Source organism: Rousettus aegyptiacus, unplaced genomic scaffold (genome assembly GCF_014176215.1).
Source record: "Rousettus aegyptiacus isolate mRouAeg1 unplaced genomic scaffold, mRouAeg1.p scaffold_m13_p_2, whole genome shotgun sequence".
In the NCBI taxonomy this organism is placed as follows: Eukaryota; Metazoa; Chordata; class Mammalia; order Chiroptera; family Pteropodidae; genus Rousettus; species Rousettus aegyptiacus.
This window is the reverse complement of record NW_023416295.1, coordinates 8,484,783-8,510,148: the sequence shown is the minus strand read 5'-3', so window position 1 is coordinate 8,510,148 and position 25,366 is coordinate 8,484,783. Positions and strand designations below refer to the sequence as shown.

Below are 25,366 nucleotides of genomic sequence, written 5' to 3'. Positions count from 1 at the left end.
GCTCTTAGTTTTGACAGCTGTGCCGTGATAATGCAGGATGTTAACGTCGGGGCAACTGAACAGTCCGTTATCTCTGTGGCTTTGCTGTAAACCTAAATTTATTCCCAATAAAAGTTGTCGGAGGATGTCGCCATGGGGCACGGCGCAACCTGTTCTCTGCCCGGCTGCCGGAAGCCATGGCCAGGCTGACTCGCGGGGAGGCAGAATCTTCCAGAGCAGCCCCCCCGTGTGCCCCCGGCCACAGGCTGCAGAGGAGGTGGGTCACTGGGTGGCCCTTTGCCTTCCCATCGCAAGCCAGCCCACCCCAGTATCTCATGGGAGCCGAACTGCCCTGGAATTTTGCACCTCTGTGCAGAGGTGGAAAATGTCTAGCCCAGCCCCCTCATGAGGCTCAGGGAGGACAAGGGACTTGTCCAAGGTCCTGGCAGAGCCAGGTTGTAAACTCTCATCTGTGGAAGTGTGTTCTTTTTTTTCCCCAGAGTGTTTCTTAGTGATTTGATACATCCTCTGCAACAGAGTTGCGTGGATGCTCATGAAAATGCAGTTCCCTGGGCTGCATTCCATTAACCACCACTGAATGCACGGGAATTCGCATTGTAACAGGGTCTCTCTCCGTTACGTGCACTAAAGTGTGAGGAGCACCGCAGCGAAGTGGGCAGCTGTCCAAGACCGTCTGGCTTTGCCCAGGCCGCTGGCATTGGAGCTTCCGAAGGGCCAGGACCCCAGCCCTGGCTCCCGCCTTCAATGCTACTTAGTTACTTTTTCATGGAAACTGTGCTCCTAGGGATGGGGCTGCCCAAAGCCAGGAGAGACAGAAGTTCACCACAGCCACTGTAGGAGGACGTGTAGCACGTGGCAGGCACGTGGCAGGCACGGGAGGAGGCAGCTTTCCATCGTTTTGAACTTTATAGTGTAAATACTCCCTTATCCCCACTACCCTCTCTTTTCTTTAAAATGACGAAATTAAAACTTACTCAAAGACAGGCCTCATGTCAAGAAGTGACAGGAAGTTGGCAGTAGGACTTGTGCCATCATAGCGATGAGCACTCTGGGGCGTAAGGGTGGTGACCGGCAGGGAGCACAGGGAGGCTTCTGAGCGCTGGAAATTCTCTGTATTTTGGGCTGGATGTCGGTCCCGCATGTTCAGTTCATGATAATTAGTCAAGTTGCGCGTACACTTTCACGAAGGAGGGGAGAGTAAGGATGCGCATGCAATAATTACCCAGCAAAGATTCATTCTGTCCGCCTTGGCAGTCTCTCTTCATTCCAGCGGTCACACCATATGGTGTCTATATTGCCGAAAACACTAGACCTGACATAGTGGACTCAATGCTTTAGATCAGGGGTCCCCAAACCCCGGGCCGCAGACTGGTACCAGTCCATGGCCTGTTAGGAACTGGGCCGCACAGCAGGAGGTGAGTGGCAGGCGAGCGAGCGAAGCTTCCTCTGTATTTGCAGCCGCTCCCCAGCGCCAGCATCACCGCCGCAGCTCCACGACAGATCGTCAGGCACTAGGTTCTCATAGGAGCACCGGTCCCTGGCGCCAGCAAGGTTGGGGACCGCTGCTTTAGGTTGCTCAGATTGCTACCTGAATTCTAGCCTGTTGATATTAGGTTTGTTGCCCCCAGCATCAGCCAACCAGAACGGGGATACAAGTGCAACAGGTAAAATAGCAACCGATGTTAACTCCATGTCAAAGCTTTTTACTTTGAGATTCCAGAATTTTATTTCAGAACTAAAAAAAATCCCCACTGTTGCTGATGTGATTGGTTGAGGAATAGAAATGTGAATTTTTCTCTTAAGTCACATCTAAATGTTATCTTTCTTGTGAATCATAATTAAACATTCGTACATTTGAAACTTATGAGGCTTTAGGTGAATTTCGAACTAATTTTAGGTAGGTAGGTAGATGATAGATAGATAGATAGATAGATAGATAGATAGATAGATAGATAGACAGACAGATAGAATTAATGACTCAAAAAGTTTTTTTTTTTTTTATCCTTAAGCATATCCCCTTTTCAGAAAATGTCTTGCTAAATTCTTGGACTTGGATTTCTTTCAGGCCTTTTGGGTCTTCGTGTGTAAATGACTTCACAGACGTCTTTTCGGAAGGAAGTTTGGAAGCTTTGTAACTTAGGGAATTCTGATAAAGTAACATTTTGAAAGAGGGAACGTGGGTCTCATGCTGCTGCACTCATGTGACAATAGAAATCTCGGGGAACACTGGTGATTTATTTAGAGGCTTCCTGGTCTTACAAAAAAAAAAAATATGTATGAAAAAAGCGATGGCCTTTTAGCCTCCTAACTGAAAGGAAAGAAATGCCACCCTGAGGCTTCCCTTCAGTATAATTTCACCGGATGGCGTAGAGTGCTCATCAGATCATGCATAGCATCTGAAGACCAGCAAATTAGACATCTCTATTTACAGGGATGGTGGACAGCAGGGCGGATGGCCATCAACACGTGGCGTTCTTTTTAGCGATTCTTATCCGGATGAAATCGCTTCTTCTCCCTTAGATGTAAAACGCAGAGGTTACTGCATTATTCATAAGGGTAGAGAACGGAACATTTTCCCATCGAGAACCACAAATCAATAAATCTTATGATCTCACGACTGGGGCTGTAATTGAGCTAAATCATCTTAAACTGGGCGCTGTTCCTGAGGTTCTTTGAGGCACGCTCACTGTTTCTTTGAGTGAAATTGAGGGCTGACCTCCATTAACAGGAACACAGAGGCAAGGCTCATAAATACTAATATTCTGTACCAAGTTCATCTGAGCAGGGCTGTGTCGCCCAGGCCCGCAAATATTCAATGTGTGACCGAACGCAGCAGAGAGAGAACGTCTTGGCTGGGCTGTCCAGTTCCCCCAATGACGGAAAGGCTGCTCCGTGTCCCTAAAGCGTGCTGCCACAGGAGAGCGCTAATTACCTTTTTTATATCTATTTTTTAGGAGGCAAATATTTAGTAAGTGGCACCTCTACATTTGGTGCAAAACCCTGCCAAATGGTCTTCAACCAGAATTGGACTCTACCTTTTAGCAAGTCGCGGTTTTTGTCATTTGATTTTTGCATCTGTCTTAAACAGAGTTAAAGATGCTAACAAGTAGACGTTTAGCACGTGATTCCTGAAGATGCTGGAGATTAAAAACTGTGACATCCGGTGCTCATCAGGCATTTCCTGCACACCTGGTACTCAGCATTGTCCGTCCATCAACACTCTCGTCTCCTCGACAGTCCAGTGAAAAATCAACTCTTATTATTCCCATTTTATAGATAAGGAAACTGAGGCAAGTTAAGGTAGCCTACTCGCTCAAGGATGTGTAGCTAAAAAGCAGAGAAGCTGGGATTGAATCCCAGGTCATCCAACTCCAGAGTCCTTCCTGGGAAGGTGTCTGGTGGTGAGTGACCTTATTCAGCCATATCCCCTCACGAGTGAACCAACTCGATCGAGCCTGCTGAGATGAAGACTTGCCTGGGTGTCCCCTCTGGTTCCCGGCAGGGCTGGGGGTGTCTCCAGATCCCTGCCAACTCGTCCCAGACACCCCAGGGGCCTTGTTTCTTCCTCCTGCCCAGCCGAGCCCCATTCCAGACCTTTCCTTTGCGCTCGACAAATGCAAGGACATACCAAAAATGCACGTCTAAGACTCTTCTAGAAACACCTGCAGGGGATCCTGGAGGTCATGAAGAGAAGTCATGGCTTATGTGACACAGTGGAAAATACAAAAAAACGGTTTAAAAATAAATGGCAAGGTGAGGAATTGGAAGACAAAGCTTAGCCGAAACTTCGTGGGAGCAGCCGGGAGGTCCGGTCCCCAGTGTGGCACTGACCCAAAGCACAGAGCCGACAAACAGGGTGGGCAGGCGGCTGACTCTCGTCACGTGTATGATCGTCTTTAAAATAGCATAAGTTAGTTTATGCTTGAAACCTTTCCCCAAACATTTATTATTGGGATTAAGAACAGCATAGTGTTCAGAGCCTGAGACGAAGCAATGAAGCCGTGCTTTAGCTAGCACAGTGGCTTTGACGTTGTCAGGAACACTGGGTTCAAAGGGTTTAAAATACCCATAACTCAGGCCTGGTTACGGATCAGGCATTGCCACTGATGTGTTGTTGTTGGTGCGTTGTGGTGTTGCTGTGTTGTGTTGCGTTGTTGTGTTGTTACACCCAAGCCCCTTGCGGTGGCCCTAGAGAGCCAAACAAACCACTCCAGCAGCCAGTGGCCCCAGCATGGGGACTTCGCGGTTGTGTCCGTGACGGGCGCCGAGTTCCGCAGAGCCGAGGTCCGGGGCTGGATCTTCCTTTTCTGTTTCAGATGGAGGCGAGCCCCCCACGCCCTGATGAAGAGCGGGGGGCAGACGCTCGGGCGTCAGCGGCAGGGTAGAGGATGGTGGCAGCCCGTGACGTTTGACACAGCGTGTTGGAAGTGACGGCCACGCGGGGCCGGGGAGTGAGCACCAGAGTCGCAGTCTGAAGACGTAGGTCCGAGGTCTCTGTCCCCTCGTGCTAGCTCCGTGACTTAGGTGCGCCCCTAACTCTCTCCACACCTCAGTTTCCTTAGCTGCAAAACTGGGGTCAGGAAATTGGAAGTCAAAGCTAATTGAAACAGGGGGCCTTGCAGGGCTCTGTGGAGGAGGAGCGGTGGCTTCTCCTCTCTAGACGCGCGTTTTCTCCTTCGACACGTGGCGTTCCTTCCGCCGACTCAGCCCCAGTTCCCCTCGAATGCCCTGCGAAGGCTCCCGGGAGCGTGGGCCATGCTGGCTGCTCACTTCGAGAGCTGGTGCCCAAGAACCGTCACCGTCGGCCTCTTCCGATCCCTCCCTGCGTTTCCCTTTGTGGAAACGTAATGCTCGGCCTTTTCCTTTTGGCCACCGCGATTCCCGTGGGCGTCTGAGAACTCTTTCAGCCTCCACGGCCCAGAATCCACATGCCACCGTGAGCCGGCGTCCGCCTCTGCCCACAGCTGGTCCCGACAGTCCCCTGACCAGCTGGAACGGGGTGTCACATCCTGGCCTGCGCCCACAAGTTCAATTAAGAAGAGTCTTGTTAAAAACAACTGTTAAAGGAAAAGCAGGACTCGGATTTTATAACGTAAAACAAATTTAAGCAATAAACTAATGGTAATTAGAATCAGAAGTTTCTCTGTAATTTCAAAGCATTCACCACTCAGAACAAAGGGAAAATTCCTTTCCAAAAAATGTATGGCAAAAGCCATATCCGGTAAAACTTTTCATGTTATAGTATTCATAAAATCTTTATGGGAAAGTCTTATAAGCCTATAACATGTTTGAACATCATTTTTCCGGAAAGCTGATGCACTGACATGTATTTCGCTGGGGTGAGAGGGACTAGAGCTGCCCAGTTCCGGTCAGGGACGGTGACAGGTGGTGATTCTCTCGAGGTCTCAAAAGTTAAGGAGAATCCGATGTGGGTGAGCACTGGTCTGTCCCTCCCAGAGGAGAGGCAAAAATGTAAAGGGGTTGCCTCTGACCGCCTTTTAAAAATCGCTCATCTAGCACCTGAAATTCCAGCCGTGGACCGATTCTGAGTCTCACTGCTTTCTCTGTCATTTTTGCATCAGTCTTAGCAATTGTCATGGCGCTGTGTGATCTGTAAACATCTCTGACAGGGTGCCACGCCTGGAGAGTGAGGCAGAGGGCGCCCCCTCCTGGTCCCCCTGCTTCCCCCCCCCCCGCCTCCCCAGCGAGGCCAGTGCGTCCAGAATTCCTGCCTCCTCCCCCATGTCAGTCATGTCACAGCCTCGGTGGGCTATGTGGCACGTAGTCGTCTGGCTCTAATGTCGGCGGGAGGTGCTGCGGAGTCAGCCTGTGTTTGTTGAACAGCTCCTATGTGTCCGAGACCTTCTGCATCCCTGGGGAGCAGCAAGAAGTGTCAGAGGTGCCCCCTGGCGTTTTAAACCTCATGATCCTAATAGGAGAGAGAAGAGGCAGGCTGTCCTGCATGAGGACCCCCAAGTCACAGGTTCCGGAAGTTGAAGGGCTTGAATTGGGAGAGAGCTCTCCCCTCAGGAGTGGCCAGAAGGCAGTGAGATTTGGATGGGGGATGGGAAAATGAGTAGGACTTGGGGGCGATGTAGGCGATGGGAGACGGCCTTGCAGAGCGCGTGTCAGGGTCGGCAGAGGCACGCAAGTGGAGAGGTACCGGCCTTTAGGTCCACGTGCTTAAAGGTACACCTGCTGCTTACCCGTACCTGTCAGTGATGGTCTGCGTGGCCGCCTTGTAGAGGATACAGAAGTGCTTACGTTAGATTTAGGTTGCTGTGTCCTCGGGGTCAAGGGCTGTCTGCTTTTAACCTTTTCTCGCTCCCCCCAATGCCTGGAAGCGTGTTTTTCATGTCGTGATTGAACTGCTTATAGCATTGTAAACTATAAGTCTGTGATGCCTGCAGCCCCGAGAAACCCTTTTCAGCACTGACTTCCTTTGTCCTTCACATGGTCTTCAAATATTATGCCTGCGTTTTTGTCCGCCTGCCCAGATAGTATTGGTCATGATGGTAATGCGGCCCCTCCTCCGTCCATGGTGCCCCGAGGGTGCTCATGCGGTTCAGGCAGCTGTCATTCTGACCAGCTGGGGAGGTGCAGGAGGCACAGGCGAGAGGGAGGGAAAAGGAAGGACCCAAAAAACCATCAGAAGGAACCAACCAGCACGTTCGGTGGCGAAGCCGGAGCCAGACACAAGTTATTTGAGCATTAAGGAAACCGAGCCCTTGAGACATTAGGGAAAGTGAAAGATGCAAGTCATGGAGTTTGGTAAAAGAAAGGAGCTTCAGAATGAGTCACACTGGGTTCTCAGACCGGACTGCATTAACAATGTTTACTCGACGTCGAAACTCAATATCGACAGCTGAAGTTGAAAGGTATGCGTCACGTTTCTGTTTTATGCGAAAATACAGATGACGCCCACACCATTGTCGGCCACCCTTGGGATCCTAGGACACAGTGCCCTTGAAAGGTCAGGACAACGGGTGGGCAGTGTGTGATTTTCTCTTGTGCTTTCTCTCACAGGAAACGGCAGAAACAGCCCCCCGCCCTATGGGTTCCGTCTGTCCCCAGAAGAAGAGATGAGGAGAAAGCGGCTTCACAGATTCGACCAGCAGTGAGGAGGCGCGGCACCTTGGGCACCCACGGTCCGGTGGAGTCATTATTGCCCGTTGGGTTCATCCTCCAAGCCAAAGCAAAGTGCCCTGTCGTCACCCAAGCTGCTCACATCACCCTGTGGCCCCCGTGAGTCTGGATCCGCAAACACATTGACGCGTTTTCGAAACCAGACTCGTAGACTGCGGCTCACCGGTTTCCGGAGTGGCCCTTCTCCTGACCTCGTGGTCCCTCTCAGAGAGGCCACCCCATCCCCACAGGGACCAGCTCCCACACTCCTTTCTCTCGCTCCCACACTCTCATTCCGCTTTTGAAGGCTGTGACCTTCACCGGGAGGTCTGTTTTCACCAGCCCCGAGGATCAGGCCTTCGTTCTGCCCGGCGTGCTCCGTGGCAGACTTGGCAGGAAGTGAGACGCCATCCCTGGTCCCCTAGGCACATCGCCATGGTGACTTCCCAAGAGCAGGATGCGGCTTCCACGATGGAACGCTGCTCAGCCTCCTTGACACAGGCGCCTCTGCTCCCGCCCCCCACCCCCCGCCTCTGGGTGGCGTTGACCCTGAACTTGGGTCGTTCCTATATCACTTTGCCTTTGTAGAACACCCGACTGGAGGCGTTTTAGTAAGACCTCAGGCGGGGAACCACCCGCACACTCCGGCAGGTATCAGGTGGCGCCAGCGACTTGGGCGGCCTGTCCAGTGGCCGTGGGTGTCCCTGGGGACGTGACTCGTATTAACTAATCGGGGAAGCAGCAGCAGGTGGGCTGGGTCACGGGGAAGTCTTTCCTGAGGAAGTTTTTTTTTTACTCATAAAAGTGCCTTTGAATTGGCCACGGTGGCGGCCACTTGTGCTTCTTAAGTGTCCAAGACACTCCTGCAGCGCCGTCGTCCAAAGACTGTCCAAGTCGCTGACGACGTGTCCTGGTGCTCGGTCTCACGAATAAAAGGACGAAGTCAGATACCGCCGATGTCTTAATGTCACTGAGGTATTTAAGTATTAAAGAGCACTGAAAGCGGAAAAGGATCTTTCTATTTTGACTTAGAGTTTTCTGATTATGAGAGTAATATATATACTTTGTATGTGCATAAAGCAAACATGGGCGCAAAGAACCCACTTGTTAACAGAGGTTATTTTTGAGAGTAGAATACATAAGATTTTGCTTTCTGTTTTGTTTTTTTTTTAACAATTTTATACTGCTCTCTTAAAAATGCATGTATGTAGATATGTATGTATTACTTCTGTAAAAGAAAAACTGATTTGTATCACAATAAGTCAAAAATGTATAATCAGGAAAATGGACTTAATAAAAAGTGCCGTCTATTGAGAAAATTGACACTGTAAACAGAAGTACAAATAAACACGTGTACAATTTTAAAATCATCTCAGTTCTCACCACTGAGAGGTACGCAGGGCTAACATTTGGGAGTGTTGTTTTCCTTTGTATGCACTTGACAGGTTTGGAGCACAGCACCCATGCAGCTCTGTATCCTGTCCTGGATCCGAATCGACCTGGGCAGGGCTTGGACCATTGCGTGTAAATGAGCTAAGGAAACCCCTGGAGCCCTGCCGGCCGGCACAGCGAGACCTGGGCTCCTTGGGTTGTTCCATGATTGATGTAAAGCTGCAGCTCGCTTGTAATGTGAATTCCGTCCGTGCGTCCTGTGACTTTAAACGTGTCTGTACCAGCTAAAGGTCCTCTCTCTCTTCCAGACTCTGTAAACTCAACTCCCATCTTCCCCATTAGGGGAGCGGCGTCCTCACACGCCGCCTTCCCGTACCGCGTGGAGAAAGTCATCCGTTGCCACGCTGATTTCTTGTCTTCACTATCACTCGTGCACAGCTACACAAAGACGTGCCTTTTACACCAGAGCACGGGTTGCGAATGGCTCTGGGACCAGGCCTGTGTCTCGTTTGTCTTTCTCCACAATCCCCCTCCACCCCTCCACCCCCCCAGAGGCCCTGACCCTGGCTCATTATCTGGTAGTGTCCCATCAAAATGTTTCCCCCACCACCACCTGCTCAATGCATTAAAAGTCCGATCACTATTCTATGGACATATATATATTTTTTTAATTACTGCTTAATCCAATCATAGTATCTCCTGGTCTGTTCAACTGGTCAGATACGAAAACACTGGGGTTGGATCTGGGATGGTATCACTGTAATATAAACACCTTTATTTATGGAGTGGAACAGCACTAGACTTTAGAGATGTGGGAAAGGTCATTTTAGTTCTAAATATAAACCAATTATCTTAGCACAGCAGTAAAGATGTTATGGAAATGATTATAATTACTTTGTCTGGTTAATAGACTTGCCTATAACCAGGGCTTGTTATTCTTAATGTCCATCCTCTTTTTTTTTTTTTTTTCCTACAGTGAGTAGGGAATCCCCAAAGTTATACCAACAACCTGGAATCGGGTTGAAAAGACAAACAAAAGCAAATATTAGACTAAGATCTCTCATAGAGAATAAGCATTTAGAGCTGGTTTTTAAACTTGATTTCTTCGCTTAAGAGTAATGTCCTGATTGTCTGTGAAACATCCATTTTCCACAGTTTGGCCGTGGTCGGTGGACTTCTGAAACCTCTTAATTCAGAAACTTGGCTCTCGAGGTGAGGGCGTGGTCGCAGGCGCTCCCTCCCGACGACCTTGAGTGAGCTGCCTGTGGCTGTGACCCGCGTGGCCGGTCGGGGCCCCCCCACCTTGTCCGCTGTCTGCTGCCGAGGCTCAGGACGAGCCGGGACCGTCTGCTTTTAGCAGGCGCCGGGCCAGGCTGCATATTTGGCGCAAGTTCCGCTGTCTAGGGAGTGAGTTAGCTAACGGGATGAGATCCGTCCCCAAAACGGACTGTAAGACAGAGAGGACGTGTCCGACCAGGCCTTGTTCCCAGTGTGAGTTTCTCTTGAGAGATTCAGTATTCAGTAAAGAATGGTATTCCATTAGTCATTTTTTAAAACCTATCATCTCTTCCTTTCCCTTCCCAGGGATTATTACAGTCATTTCCTAATTTTTTATTTGTTTTTCTTCCAGTCTCATTTTAGAATCACAAACTCTGCTTAGAAGGACCTTAAAATCTCCCCATCTACTGCTCTGCTCCGTACTTCCCCCTTCACTCGGTCCTAAATAGCTCCGCCAGTTAAATCTTCCCACATCTACTCTTGCGATGCCATTCATCATCTCAGCACCTTTTATTGTCTCTCTGTTGCCAAAGGACAAAGGTCAAACTCAGCCTCAACCGCGGGGCACCAGCCAGACTTTCGGCCTCGGCCCCGCTTCCCTGTGAGCCTGTGTCCTGCCGGCTGGTCTCGCCGCCCAAGCTGTGAGCTCTCCTGACCCCTGACTGACTTTGTGATGTGCTCTTACGTGAAGCAGCCTTCTCCTCCTCTCTCTCCACCCACCCAGGTCCTCCCTGTCCTGTCCCCAGACATCAGTGCCCAGAAGGACCTCACGGCTATCAGCGCCGCCCTTGCCGGGTCTTTATCACAGTGTTCTCAAGCCACGTGGAGGTGCCGGTTGTCCTCAGTCAGAGGGCCTCTCTCCCTCTAGGTTGTAAGCCTCTCGAGGGCGGGGTCCATGACTGTCTGTGCATCTCCTTCTGGTACCTCGAACGACATTGGGTCCGGGATATTTGTGTATCGAAACAGATTGGAGCTCATTTCCACTGTCACCGGTGACACACGTAAAAAAGATGTTCCTGTTCCCTGTTGATATTGTTACGATATTGTCGAAGTCATTTTTGTTTTTGTTTGTTTTTCTTGACTCTCATCAAGGAAAGAATGACTTAAAGGAAAGCATTTGCCCATAAAAACAGAATTTGGGGTCTTTCCCAAGTCTTCATAGGATGACAAGTCTACAGATCAGATGTTGGGGAGACACCCGCCAACGTGTGTCAATCTGAAGACACCTCCCACCCCACTGAATGCTGCAACCTTGCGCACAAAACAAGATTCCCGCATGTCCGAGAAGTATCGCCTAGGAGTCCCTGTGAATACAGCTGGTCGTTGTTCCTTTGCGGCTGTGTGTTGGATGTATCTGTGCCAACATTTTTCTTCCGTGGCATTGAGGGGAAGAGGAGGAGTGATCTCGACATCTCGTTCAGACGGCAGGAATGAACTGGCAGACCTGCAAATACGATTTCTACTTGAGCAAGGGGCACCGGAACGTTGCTAATAAAAGTCATTAAATTTGGTGGTAACACCTACGGCCGCTTGGGAAGAGGGTGGTGTGATAAAATGGATAGTATCCTGTGGCTTAAAGAGGCCCTTGGAATCTGAGGCACATGTGAGCAAAACCCCAGAAGTATCACATGCCACACGACTGTTCGCAGCGCCAGACCTGGGTCCCTTCTCTAAGTGTTGAAAAGAGCTGCTCGCCCACTGGCCAGGGGTTCTGCCGGATGTGACTCCATAGATTCCTGGTATTTATTCGAGGTCTTTAAAAGTTACTGCCTAATTTTAATCTTGAGATGTGCTGTCTGTAAGATCCTTAGTAGCAGATAATTAGTGAAAGATCCCATTGTATCTCTACACACCGCCTTCTGTAAACTGATCGTTTATAGACACTAAAGTCCTTCTCAAATTTCAGGGGCGCACAAATACGTTTTAAGATGCTCACCAGTTATCCGCTAGGACTGTAATGACCATCCTATTGGGAAGAAAGAGAGCCAGTCTCCCCGTTTCAGTTTAGTCGTGGAGGCTCAGAGAGCTGCGGCGAGGGGTCCACGCTCAGCAGCCAGGAACGGGCGGCACTTCCTGTTCTTGTGCGGAGCAAAAAAAAGGCCCCGATTTCAGTGAGAAGACTGAGTTTGAGCAAGACGACTTACCTGCAGCCGCACACCACTGTCCTCCCACAAAGAAGATGCCCAGCCCCGGGGGCTCATAATCCACAGCGGTGAACGTCCGAAATGGGCTGGCCGGAAGAACCAGATGCGGGAGTTGCTCCTCGTGCGTCATGACAATAAATAGTGGCTCCAAGCCACACGTTGTCATCGGTGGGATACACCACTTACTGTTGGCTGTAAAGCAGACGGATTGCTTTGTGACCAGGAGAACTTTTCACTCCTGATTTTAAGGCTTCCCCTAGTTTTTCCAAACAGATTGAACTGATTACAGGTGGATCATTTCATCTTTCATTGATAAGACACCATCGCTGAGGATATAAACCACCCCCTAGAATAACATATGCTAGGAAGTACCTTGCTGGCACGTGAGAGAAGAAAAATAGTCAAGTTGGCTGGCCGCCACGACTGACCGGCCGGTTTAGGGCCTTTCAGATTGTCCCCGACTCAGAGCAGCTCTCCTGAATGGCTGACCTTGGACATCGAGGGGCTCCAGAGGCCTGGCTGGTCTTCAACTGACCCTGCAATTCAGGCCTTCTGGGCTCCCCCAAATCACCGTGGCCTCAGGGCTTCCCTGACCCCATCCCTTCGAGAACGGCTTAAGGCCACCTCCTGGCCAAGCTGAATGGCTGCCTGAGGCCCCGCGACATGGGGCTTTGCAGTGATAGCAGCAGTTCAGGGGCCCAGAGTGACATCTATGTGGGACCTTCTGTCTTCTAACCACTCCACAGGTGGGGAAGCTCCTGGGAGGTGAAAACATCATCTTCGAGTGGTAGACTAGGGTGTGAGTTCTACTGGGTGCTGCCCGTGTGGCCTTAAGCAAGTTCTTTATTCTCCCTTAAGCTCCGTCTCCTTATCTGCAAATCAGGGTAGCCGAGAGGCCGAGAGGCACACGTACAGCAGGGCGAATACAGCTCCCGTGACAAGTTCCTGTTAACACGGCGCTCCAGAAACGGTAAATGCCGCCACGTCCGTCGGGGGAGAGGTCGGGCCAAACGCCATCGAAGCTCCCCCCGTCTTGAAAAGGGCACCTCCATGGAACAGCCACTGCGCGTCCGCCCCGCGCCTGCCCCGCGCTTGGCAGCGTGGGCGCCACGACGACAGGAGATCATCGCTGCCCAGCCCCGCCTCCCGGTCCCCGCGGTCGTCGGGGACAGTGCCTCACGCTGCCTCTCTCTGCAGGTGCGTCTCTTTTCATCCTGCGAAGCAGGTGGTCTCGTTCTCCTTCAACTAATGGGACACAGGGCTTGGCGCAGACCCCCCCGCCCTGAGGCCTGGTGTCGTGCCCATCCTCACCCCACCCCCGTGTGCGGGACCCTGCTTCTGCGGCCTCTCACCCCCATCCTTTCTGGGCAAAGGGGGGCACTTTCTACAGTCCGTCCCCGCTCTTCCCCTCCGCAGCGCACTCTTCTGCCGTGTGACTTCTGATTCCCCCACGAAGCCAGCTACGAGGTAGGTAAAAAAGTAAATCGTGCTTGGGCTTGAAAGAAAATAATGCACCAGATAAGACGCGGTAGTCTTTGGAGGCCATCACAGAATTTTATATATAATAAATGACATTATAAATCATAATACAACAAAAACTTAAGTGTCAATAGCAGACCAGGCATCTTGCAAATGTTACATGTTGACAGTCTTTAACTTTACAACCATAAGTTAGAGCAAGGGATGCAATTTATTGGACCCGTTTCACATTTTTTTCTATGAATCATTAAATATTTAAGCACCATAAAATTCAAGCATTTCACATGGATGTGGCAGCCAGCCTCAGTGGTTTAAAATGCATTATGCAGCATCTCTGGCAGATAATAACAGTGACAATTGCAGAGTACTGATTTTTAATGTCAATTGTTTTGTTCCCTGCAGAACTTCCTGATAAGGTCCCTGCAGGAAATCGTGATTTTTTTTCCATTTTCTAGCAATTTGAGGATTGAAATAAAATAGCATTCCCAGACATTAAGAATTGGCCACGTATAAATAATTCTAATTAGTAATTTATATGCCTGTGAGAATCATAATATAATTCTGCTATGTAAAAAATATATATTTTTCATATTAAATGGTTTGTTTTAAATAGAAAATGTGACCAAATAAGTATCTGATGACTGTTATGCGTGAGGCATGAATCTAACTCACTTTTCAATGTGAGAGTAGGTATTATGCCCCATTTCTTAAATGCAGAAAATGAGAAGAAGGGAATTGGGGTAGCTAACCCAGGGAAACAGCTAGAAAGTGGCAAAACTGGATTCGAACCTGGATTCAACCAACGCTAACGCCCATGTTCCCCACTATTCTTGTGTCCATACCAAATAAAAGTCACGCTTTTGTTTAGTTTGGCGAGCCGATAGTACCACAAATCTGACGTAATTTCCTGGCAAACCCAGAATGCTTTGCTTTACTATAATCTATAAAAGGCTCAAAATCAAAAATCCAGCGTGAGAGCACCATTCCATCGGGCACCGATACCCTGTGTACAGACTTGGCGGAGGCTGTGGTGCAGGTAGACACAGCACGAGAGGATACGGGTTACAGCCTGAGGCCCGTCATGTCACAGCTCAATGAACTGTCTTCTCTCAGCCCAGTCTCCCTCATTTTATCTTTTCCGAAATTTTAGTTTACGGAAAAGGGCAAAGTGATAGTTTTCAATCAACCCGGCGATACAGGCCTCTGGGCTCCCCCTAAATCACTCTAGCCTCTTGGGTTCCCAACCCCCGTTCCTCTAAGAACAGCTTCAGACAGTCTCCATCCAGGCCGAGTCTATCAACTGGCTTTCTGTCAATAATTGTGAGAGGGAATTGTGGGTGTCTAGATACGCTGTCACAATCAAGTGTTTCGAAATAAGAAAGGGTTTATATTGTTATTTTGTCGGTAAGAACCCTATATGCCGAGCTGAACATCTAATGCCTAACGATGCTTACTGAGTTGTCATTGAAAAAGAATCGAGTGTCAATCTTATACTCAGCTCTGTGTAGGCACTGGGCATACGAGGATGAATAAAGTATGGCCCCGCCCTCAAGGGGCTCACATTTTAGCACGAGGACAGAGGAAGTGTGACGAGATGTGACAGAAGCCGTGGAGAACATGAAAGCGTGGGCAGGCCCATTAAATGTACGGGGAGCAGCAGAAGGGAGCGAATTTCTGGGGAAATTCACATCCACGCCTCTTGGGTTCCAACTGATTCAGTCTTTACAGATAAGTGGTTATCTGACAGGTAAACTTACCTGAGGGGGGGGCCATCACAGAGTAGGAACGCACCTCTGCCATGAGCATAGAGGCGTAAGCGGGGCAGGTCCTGCAGGCCTTTTGGCCCCGTGGGAAGTCATTTGGACATCATAGGCGGTGGACTTATTAAAGGATTTTTAAGCCGAAGAACCACCGCATCAAGTTTGCATCTTAGAGAAATGACAACTGGGATTTGAAAGTGGAGCGTCAGTTGGGAGATGTCTACGACAAGCAGACATGGGCTGGAGAGGCAGGGAGCAGTCCACAGGAAGTGCTGAGCGACGTTCAGGTTGAGGAATATGAGAGGAGAAGGCACGGGACACCACCACGCATAGCGCAGACGCTAGGGTGCCTCGATGGACGGGGCTCTGCGCACTGAGACTGAGAACCCCGAAGGGAACTTCCTGGCCTCCAACTCACCACCCAGAGCATTTCCTGCTGGGCAGGACGGGAATCAGACGGGTTCCAGCCAACAAAGTGAGAGACAGGGTCTTGGGAAGGAGCTTTCGACAAGAATCACTGCCCGTGATGGACTGGGAGAACCATTTTAAAGCTCTGTTCGTCTTTCACAGACAAAGACTATTTCCAAGTACATTAATATGTGGCCAGGGGAAGAAAATAATGGCCTAAAATAACACGGTCTTCTATCCAAGAAGTTATTTTTTCCATTGTGTTGCCCTTTAGATCATTTAAAGCACATTTTCAAAACCATTGCTGCATTTCGAGACGGTTCTTGTGGTACCAGTATTTTGAATGGTCTCATACACCAGGCTCACTGGGGAACACAGTGCCCACTTAATTCAGCCTGTTTTTTAAAATTTATTTGGCAAGCTTATTAAGGTACTATTCTAATACCAAAGCTAAAGCATTTAAAATACTTTTTAGCAAGCGAGATATGTTTCTTATGTTGCATTTCTCACCCTACCTCTTCCCAGAAAATGTTCTCAGACCAAGTTGATGAATGAACGAGATGAATTTTTAAAAGGCTTGAGTTTTGGTAATATATGATAAAGCTTTTGGGAGCAGAAAAGTATAATTATAAATAAGGTTGAAATTGGCTTAAATTTCAGGTGCTCAATAATATGCGATATGCCATAGCATGGTTAAAAACATTGGTCAGATGAACTAGGTACATCAAGAAAATATTTCATTGTAAAATGTACATTTTTGTTTTTACCAGAAAGTAGTCTTAAAATATATTGCCATCCAGGACCAGCCCATAACAAGACTCTTTTGAAATGTGTTCTGCATATAAGGGCACATCCCTAATTAATGTTTAGGAAGGAAAATACTTCTTATAAACAAAGTTTTAATTGAGTTTTTCTTCTCTCAATTATTTTTAAGTGCATTGAGACTAAGCACTAAAATGAGTATCACTCATGAGAATTTTTTTTGGTTTTCTCTAAAATGACACTTTTTTAAAATGAGGAAGGAAAGTTTCCTAAAAATCTTTTCCAATAAGCCTTTTGATTTTTAGGATTAGACAACCGAATTTCTAGCAAAATAGGAAACATACCTTTGCTATTAAGAAAACTACTGAATAAACGGGTATAGCATCTAAACTTTTCTAGAAAATATTAATGCCAAATGTCAAACTGCTGTCTTGAGATAATATTGATATAAAATATAAAGATTTTTTTTTCAGTTGGAAAAACAGGATGCTCCTATAAAAACCAGTGAGAGGGACATATAACTCAAATTGTGGGTTGTCTTTGTTTCGTTTAAAGATAGTACCATGTCCTCCTGGTGGGATGACCATGACTTAAGTGAATCTTCTTACCTAAGTTTAATTAAGTCAGCCCTTAATTTTCTCCCAAGTGCATAATGATAGCCCTGCCACTTCCCTGTATGAGATGCTGTTGTGTGTGTGGCAAGAGAGTCCACGGTGTGTTGCTAGGCAGCGCCGTGGGCCCTGCTGGGGAGGGGAGGGAGATGCTTTGTAAGAGCCGCGCGCCCGCCAGAGGAAGCCCCGGGTGGCTTCGGCCCCATTAGCACGCACACACCGAAGACGGGCTGGACCCCGACTGGGGAAAAGCAGTCTGTTTGGAAGTTCACCGCGATGGGGAGTCAATTTTTGTGAATCACTGCCTTAATATTCATTAATAGCTTTTAGGCTCTTCATCCCTGATTCAATGTATTTTTTCCATAATTGCTACTTTTCAAAAGGGTTTGCCGAAGTGGGCATTTCTATTCTCCGAAAAATGCAGGAGAGAACATAACGCTTCACGTTCATGTGTGATGTGTTTATGCTAATGTCATGTCCCAGGAATACGCGACACTGTGATCCTTTCTGACACGATGATTCATTCTGTTTCGAAATGAACTGTTAACTCTGGCTGTGTGGATTTCTTTTCTTTTTTAAAAATCTCCTTGGGTCATGGTTTTACAATTATTTAAAGTGCATGGAAAAATAGATTACAGAGGAAATCATTTCGAAATGCTGGAAATCTCTACTTTCTACTCTCATTTCTAGTCCTATTTAGTTTTTCCTGTAAAATCCATCCAGAAGCCCCCTGCATTACCGAGTAATTGACTTCAATTGTCTGAGGTGCTATTGACCAATGAATGGAGTTTTCAGTAATGCAATTTGTAATCTGGCCTTATTCATCTACTTGCCTTCCTGCGAATTAGCCTATTTTTAAATAAAGCCAGCTCTCCCATCATCCTCAGTAAAATAAGAATATATGGGTTTCGTCTAGATCGGTGGGTCCAAAGGAATCCATACGAGTAGCATTTGCTCAACCTGTCCAAAGCGGAGGAAAGGATCCCAGTACTGCGGGAAGAACCACATTGATACAGAAGGAACAGGTGTAACCGGGATCCGGAACGAGCACCATTAAATCTTGTAGCACAGCCGAGGACGCCCCCCAGGAAGCTTCTCTTGGCGACGCGTCGGCAAGTTGTGGGTTCTCTAGCTCATCTTCACACAGACCTGGCACCTGCTGATTTTCTGGCGCTGAGCCTGGCTGTCTTTTAAGGTGTCTGGTGACGGCGCCACAGAAAACTGCGAGTGTGGCTTCACTGCTGTCAGCCAGAAGCTATACTCATTGGCAAAGAAATGGCAAGTTCCTTGCCGACCTTGGCACTCGAGGAACGGGGCTGCTCGGAAGTCCTCCAGGCAGCTGCCAGGTGACGTGAGGGCCTGCCCTCCTCCTTGGTCCCCAGCTCCTGTGTGCTACCAGGACAACGAGAGAGAGTTCAGGCTCAGACCTGCACAGGCAACCCCAGACCCGATTGGCGACAACACCAAAGTCTGGGCCCGGCCTGGTCACTTCCCCAAGGTTATTCCACGAAGAACAAACTACGGGGAGAAGCGAGAGCCAAGCTGGGTGGAAACACACGCTTAAACCACTCTCGCCGACGGCTCAAGAGAGTCCGTCTTCTAAATTCAACCGGAGTAACAAAAAACCTAACCGACCATGAGGAAGAGGGAAGGCCCTGCATCCCAACGGGCTGCAGTTTGCGGCGACCTTCACGACCTCATGTCCTACCACTGTCTATCTGCGCGGAGGCCACGGAATTACTGTCCAGTCCAGAGGGAAGGGGTAGAGAGGTGGGTGACAGTGGCGGGGTGCAGGGGGCTCACCATCAGGAAGGAGTAGCCGATCCAGAGGCTCCTCCAGGCGCGTGGACACGGGGGTATGGACTGGTCCTGGCTGTGCACGGCCACCGCCTGGGCGGGGGCCTCGCACACGGCGCAGCGGCTGATGTACGGCCGGATGTCCTCCTCCGCCAGCGGCATCATGGGCAGGGGCGCGGCGCTGGCCAGCCAGTAGGACCTGTCGTTCCTCCGGGCGTAGTGGCACACTTGGTGGATGTTGCAGTAGGCGAAGGGCAGAGTGCTAAACACGGGGAGGCAAGACCCCGCCAGACCTTGGGAAGGGAAAAGAGACGGACGTGGCGAGTGAGCAGCCTGTCGCGACGGGCCCAGAGAGCTTCCCGCGTGTGTCGCCTGCGGACGCGCACTCTGCAGACACACGCTCTGGAGTAGGGAGGCCCCTGCCGAAGTCTCCTCCACGGTGCTGGGAGCAGAGGATGCGCCTGACCATCTCTGCCACCTCCCTGGTCCTGTGACCAGCCCTCGTTCCCTCACCCAGTCATCACTCATGAGCCACCGATCAGCCAGGCGCAGGAGGCGGAGCCGTGAGCACACCTGTCTGTCTTCTCTCAGCTCATGGCCGGGCCTGGCGGGGAAGCCGCAGGAGCGAACGGGCCGTGAAAACACAGCACGACAAGCCCCGTGTGCGTGAGAAGTGCGGGGCCCCGGGACCTAAGGGAGGGCTAACCGGAGGAAGCAATGCGAAGCTGGGACCTGAAATATGAACAAAACTTGGCCAGCTTTGGCGACAGTGGAGACTATTCAAAGGAGAGACAGCAGGAAAGAGGGCCAGAGACAATAAGGCCGCACGGAGCACCAAGAACGCAGAGAAACTCAGTGGGGGGGTCAGGGGGGGGGACCTGTGTGTCTCAAGGGTGTCCAGATGTCAGTCAGACCAGAGGATGTGAGCTTTGTCAATCTCATTAAGGAGTTTGGATTTTTATCCCAAGAGCTCTGCAGAGCTTTGCAACGTCCTCCGGCTGGGCCGGGGCGGAGAAGCCAGACTGGCAGGGCAGAGACCAGGCCGGAAAGAGACCAGGCCAGCAGAAGGGAGAGGTGGAGAGAGGTAAACAGAGTCAGGATACCCAAAGTTACTTCATTGCCCCCAGCGCTCTCGCCTGGGAGAGGCCGTGGCTGAACCCGGGGAGACATGCACGCAGCTGCCACCCCAGGCCTGTGCCCTTCAGCCATCCTCACTGACAGTGGGGATCACGACCCCGTGAGGGCAGTGACGAAACTCACCTCACCATCAACCGTCCCTGTTGGTCTATCCTTCCTGTGCCCCTCACCCAACCATCATTATCTTAAGAAAGACGGCACTTAAACTCTTGGCTTAAAATCAGTCTTACAAATCTACTGTTGAATATCGACGAGGAGCACCCAGGACGACTCAAAATAAAGTTCCGTAATTTAAAACGAAATTGGGGCAGGATGGAGAGCTGGTGCTGGCGAATGCTGCATCCTAATCATCGAGGTGCAGCTGACGCACCATTTACATATAAACACAGGAACTAGCCACGTCCCGATTAAATCAATTACATTTGCAAATAAACAAATGCATTTTATATCAGAGTTACGTTTCACGTAGAATCACTGAGAATCATTCTTGAAAGGTAAGTAGCCGGATAATGATAAAGGCAGCCGGAATGAGCCTGTTGGGTACCTCACAGGCTCATGGGCTTAATAGAATTCATATCATGGTTTAAAAAGAAAGAAAGAAATCCCCCCTGAAAGATGAGTGATCATTTAAGACGTTCATGAATCCATAAAATCAACGCAGAAGTTCCACCCTTCAGCAGTGGATGTGGGCGCCTGGCCACATGCCCTATACATACCGAGATCCTGGTTATGGGCTTTCTCCTGTCCTTCCAGGTATAAGAGACTGTAGCCGGTCCAGAGCCGGGGCATGCCCGCGGGGCACGTGGGCTCTCCGTCCGTCTGGCTGTGGAGAACCAGGAGGAAGCCGCTGAGGTATCCGGGGCCAAACCCTTTGGGCCCAGGATCCCCGATGGGCCCAGGAGGGCCTGAAGGAACAAAGAAGAAAAAAAAATGAAGGCAGTTTAGGGCTTTCGGCTTAACACGCATTTCTGAGCACGTGTGTTCCGCTGCACTGCTAAGCCCTCGGACAAAGGGGGCAGAGTACTCACGGTCCACCCCCGTAAAGACCCCTCACACCACGGCGATCCTTACAGGGAGCGCGTTCGGCAAGGATTTGTTCCAAGCAACGTCCAGGTGGTTGGGCTACGTTAGCGTAAATGCAGAAAAGAGACAGAACTTCCTGCCCTCCCGAGAGTGTATGACGGATGATGAGCATAATGAAAAGGGAAAGGGTGAAATATGCTAGAAACCGACAAGTGCTGAGAAGGTACGAACTAGACACACCCCGTGTGCCGTGTCCCAGCCTCCGCGGCCGGGGCTGGGGCCCTGCCCGTCCGAAAAAGGCGATTCTCAAAGTTGGTGTTTCTGACGCGTCCCAGACCTGGGTCACGGTCCTGGCAAACTGTCGGTGCCACCATAAGAAGGACAGTGGCTTGGGATCTACAGGTATGACCTCAGATCTCTTAGAAGGCGGGGAGGTGGAAGGAAGGCCTGGTTCTAGAATTCTCGTTGGCAGGTGGGAAGCGATCAGGTCTGCGGAATGCGGGCAGGGTCTGTCCCTGACACCTCTGGAAGAAGGCCTGTGACTAATTCTAATTGCCAAGAGCAAAAGGTAAAGTTTGACTTTGATACTAAAAGGTTTTTTGTTTGTTTTTTTGGTTTTTTTATATAACTTGTTTCTGGAAGTCTGAGGGTCTCTCCCCATCACGCTGTAAACCAGAGTTACGAAGTGGCAGCTGGTGGGCTGAATCGGGCCTCCTGTGTTTTGTTGGACCTGGGCCCACATGTCTACGGGCCGGCAGAAGCGGAGCTGTGGCCTGCGGGCAGTGGGCTCCGTTCTGCTGCGGGCCCGCCCGGCCCTCCTCACCCTTCTCATTCCCAGCCCCTCCTGGAAGCTGACTGTCCTGGAGTCTCTGGGTCCCCGCTGCCCGACTCATTGCCGGCGCATCGTATTCCAAATTTCGATTCTAAAAAGTCTTCTCTCTCCCCTCACCCAATGCCCGCGGCCACATTTTTTTTTTTTTTTTTTTAATCAAGAAAGAGCCTTGCATGCCATACAGTTTTGTCGATGGCGGGACCATAAGATGGGGTGAACTCAGAAAACCAGAGGCCAAGTGAACCGGCCAGTGTAGAGGCTGATTCATCCCCAAGGGCTTCGGCGCAGCCTGTCGGAGGTGGGCGCACGGAAAAGGCCAGGCTCCCCGGGGAAACGCGAACAGCCGAGATGGCTGAGCCTTTCGTGGTCACGGGCGGAGGTGTAGGGAAATACCGATGGGGAGAGCGAGCCTCGACTCGTGAGGGCGATGTCCAGTTAGAACACGGGTTTACCTCCTGCTCTGTTCTTGCTGCTCCCGTCTCCCTAACACCTGGTGAGCTGGTGTCTAAGGCAAGCGCTTTGAAAAGGATCCTTTGGGAAAGCTGCTAGAGAGGCCGGGGATCTTGTGTACCTTTCTCAGATCTGCCGAGTCAAAGACGAGAAACTGAAACTCTTTACCTGGGGCTCCAGGGCAGCCGGCTTCTCCCATGTCGCCTGTGTGTCCCGGAGGCCCAGGGGACCCTGGCACGCCATCCTGGCCCCTCCTGCCATCCGGCCCGGGCTCTCCTTTGCACCCTGCATGAAAGGGCACGGTGGCAGTGGTGAGAACAGAGCGACACCGCTGGCAGGTAGTTTCACGGCACACACACCTGGTGCCGCTGGGGCTTCCCACCTGGACGGCAGCGACCGGCTCACTTCACGCTCCTGGCTACGAGAAGTGGGGATGGTATGACCTCCACCTGGCACTAGGGTCGTGGAGGCCCCGAGGGGTCAAGTAACTTGCTATTGAAGGCCGATGAGCCAGTACTGGGCAGAGCCGGGATCTGAAGCCAGACCAGGGAGGTACTGAAAGGCTTGACATGTTCTTCATATTCTTATATATTTGATCTTTTTTTTTTATCATGTTGAACATGTATTGCTTTTGTCATTAAATATTATCCTTAATAACACTTTTTTTTTTTTTTTTTAGGAGCCTAAAGGGAGAAATGAATAAAATGTAATAGACTTCAGCTGGGGATCCCATTAAACTTGAAGCAAGAGCAGCAATATTTTAAAGTTTTGTTTTTTTTTTTTAATTTAGTGTTTATAAGGTGCTAGGTACCATGCCAGTCTCTTTATGGGGATTGTCCAATTCGATCTTCCCAGCAGCCGTAGGACTCGGCACTCTCATATGCCAGGCTCCCAGCGGGGACACCGGTAAGGCTCAGAAAGACCATGGAGCCCATCACGGGGTGGGGGAGGGGGGGAGGAAACGGACCCCGACAGGCCAAGTGCAGAGGCTGTGCCATCAGCCACCAGCCCCTGCGTCGTGACAAGGCGCAGCGCTCAGGAGCACCCCTGGGAAGATGTAAGCTGGGGAGCGTGGCAGCACTCGCCCTGGTGCTCGAGGGGTCCTTTAAGTGTCTGCCTACTTTTGGTCAATACATCAATTCATTAGCCACACTCTCTCTGGCTCAGAGTAGCAGATATTGTCCTTGCCCATCGGGGAGTTTGTTGCCATGAGCCCTAATTGCATCTCAAGGCTTCCAGTCTCCAGTTACTCTCCCCTCCCCTCCCCTCCCCTCCCCTCTCTCCCTGTCCCTCCCTCCCTCACTGTCTCTGCCACAAATTAGCCTGAAGTCAACCTGATTAAGTCAGAGGGTTCAGTTAAGTAGTTTTCACTCTTTTTTTCACCCTTAAACTTGTCCTTCAAAGGCCTGGGGAGCCACCTGAGGGTGGAGAGCAGGGGACTGCCACACTCCGGCGATCAGGTAGCTCTGCCACTTGGCTTCCCTCTCACACAGGTCCCACTCACCTGAAACGCATGTCCCACGGAACCTCGCTCGCTGTTTTTAAAATGTGTTCCCATATCACCCACCCGACGTCCCTCACAGACCTCCCTCACCTGTCCCCACCCCAAGCCAGTCCCTATGCTGACGACCCGTGTTCACTGTGGGTGTTCCTGGCATTCCTGCCTTTCGGGGTGCTGTCGTCAGACTTTCTCACCCCTGCATTGCAAACAGAGGCTCCTGGAATGCCACGCAGGGCCTGGACTGTGTTCTGTACGTGCGCGGTCGTCCCCTGGTGACTGAGAAACGAGGCCGCCCTCCCCGGCCCTCCCTTCTGGTAACTGGGCAGAACCTCCCGCTCCCGCAAGGTGCCCTGTCTCCCGCCAGCTTCGAAGAGCATGCCTGGTAGTTGGGACGGGACACAGGGCCCCGACGGGGAGCTCGGAGCCTCTGTACTCTCTCCCCGACCTGACAAGACGATTCTACTGGGCACTTCTGGAGAGGCCACGTGCTGGCAGACCAGCGAATGGGTCTGTCACCGAAAGGGCAGCGGGCGTACCCTGCGTGGCACCCGGCGCGGGGCCGACTGCTGTGCAGCCGGGAGAAGAGCTCACTCGCCAGAGGTTATCACATAGGCTTTGCTCCCTGTACGGAAGACAGAGAAACTGTGGGGAGGGTGATCTTTCTGAAGACAGGAAGGGAGGCCTTCGCTGCTCTGGGGCTGTGCCCACAGCTTTCCACGAAGCAGACCTGTTCTCCACCTGGAGCTTCTTTTAAAGGATGAAACTACATCTAAGAGTCCTCCAGTGTTCGACGGATTGCCCCCAACCCCTGAGAGGGTCACACGTCCGCCTTGAATCAGATACACCCCAACAGGATGTGGGCGCATCCAAGAGGCAGTGACAGTTCGAACCAAAATGGAAACCGCCTTTGTGCTCATCAAAGGGACGTGAGAGGAGGGCAGCATTGCGCCTTTTTGTGGTGGAGGTCTCTTACACTGCGCATGGCCGCTACCCACGCTCACTGGGGCAGGAAAGAGCCCGAAGTTCGTTTTTTCCGCCTCCTATGTGGATCTCAGCTGCAGCATTGGTCATGTGCTTGGTTTCATCAGCTTAGCACTGAGAAAGGGTTTTGAAGGAAAAACAGGAGGAAACCAACAATGTCACTTTAAGTGGTGGTGGCACTTCCTGGTAGTGGCAGCTGAGCCTTCGCAGCTCACCCCGGGGGAGGTGCAGACAGCCCCTCACACCTGCAGGTGACTCGGGTCAGTTGGGGCTGGGACACTGCAGACCCTCAGAATAGACTTGTCACTTGTTAGTAACTGGATAACATGGCCCACGCATCCAGGGCGGCCAGCAGAGTCAGACAGGGAGAGGGGTCCAACGAATATCGTGCCAGCGAAGAGGAGTCTTTTATAACAAGAGCCAGGGAGGCGGGACCCAGACGGAAGGACTGGCTTGGGGGTGGGGGTGGGGCGGTGCACAGAGGGCCAAACGCTTCAGGGAAACTGAGCCATGGAGCAGCCATGCGGGGAAGCTGAGCCATGCGGGGAGGCATGGCGGAGTGTGGCTGACGCCTCCTAGGAAGGACTGTGCACTCTTTTTAAAAACATAATCACATTCTGTGGCATGACTGTGGCCTCGGGGCATGCCCACCGCCAGCAGGCAAGCTCAGCGCCATCAATAAGAGG

General features: G+C 50.7%; 2 protein-coding genes across 8 annotated transcripts in view; one reads left to right on the top strand and one right to left on the bottom strand.

Moving 5' to 3' along the window:
- RHBDD1 (rhomboid domain containing 1) overlaps positions 1-7,334 on the top strand; it is a 100,570-nt gene extending 93,236 nt beyond the window's left edge. For both annotated transcript variants that reach the window (XM_016118842.2, XM_016118843.2), the window contains exon 7: positions 7,027-7,334. In XM_016118842.2, coding sequence (XP_015974328.2) covers positions 7,027-7,121 — 95 coding nt within the window. In that variant the 3' untranslated portion in view covers positions 7,122-7,334. The remainder of the gene's footprint in view (positions 1-7,026) is intronic.
- A 6,139-nt stretch (positions 7,335-13,473) lies between these two features.
- The window catches only part of COL4A4 (collagen type IV alpha 4 chain), a 115,675-nt gene continuing 103,782 nt past the window's right edge, over positions 13,474-25,366 (bottom strand). For 5 of the 6 annotated variants that reach the window (XM_016118830.2, XM_016118829.2, XM_016118828.2 and 2 more), the window contains 4 exons: positions 22,367-22,483; positions 20,610-20,798; positions 18,763-19,049; positions 13,474-18,351 (listed from right to left, as the gene is read on the bottom strand). In XM_016118830.2, coding sequence (XP_015974316.2) covers positions 18,088-18,351; positions 18,763-19,049; positions 20,610-20,798; positions 22,367-22,483 — 857 coding nt within the window. In that variant the 3' untranslated portion in view covers positions 13,474-18,087. Of the gene's footprint in view, positions 18,352-18,762; positions 19,050-20,609; positions 20,799-22,366; positions 22,484-25,366 lie in introns of those variants that run through there. The other variant, XM_016118832.2, reaches the window with a different exon arrangement.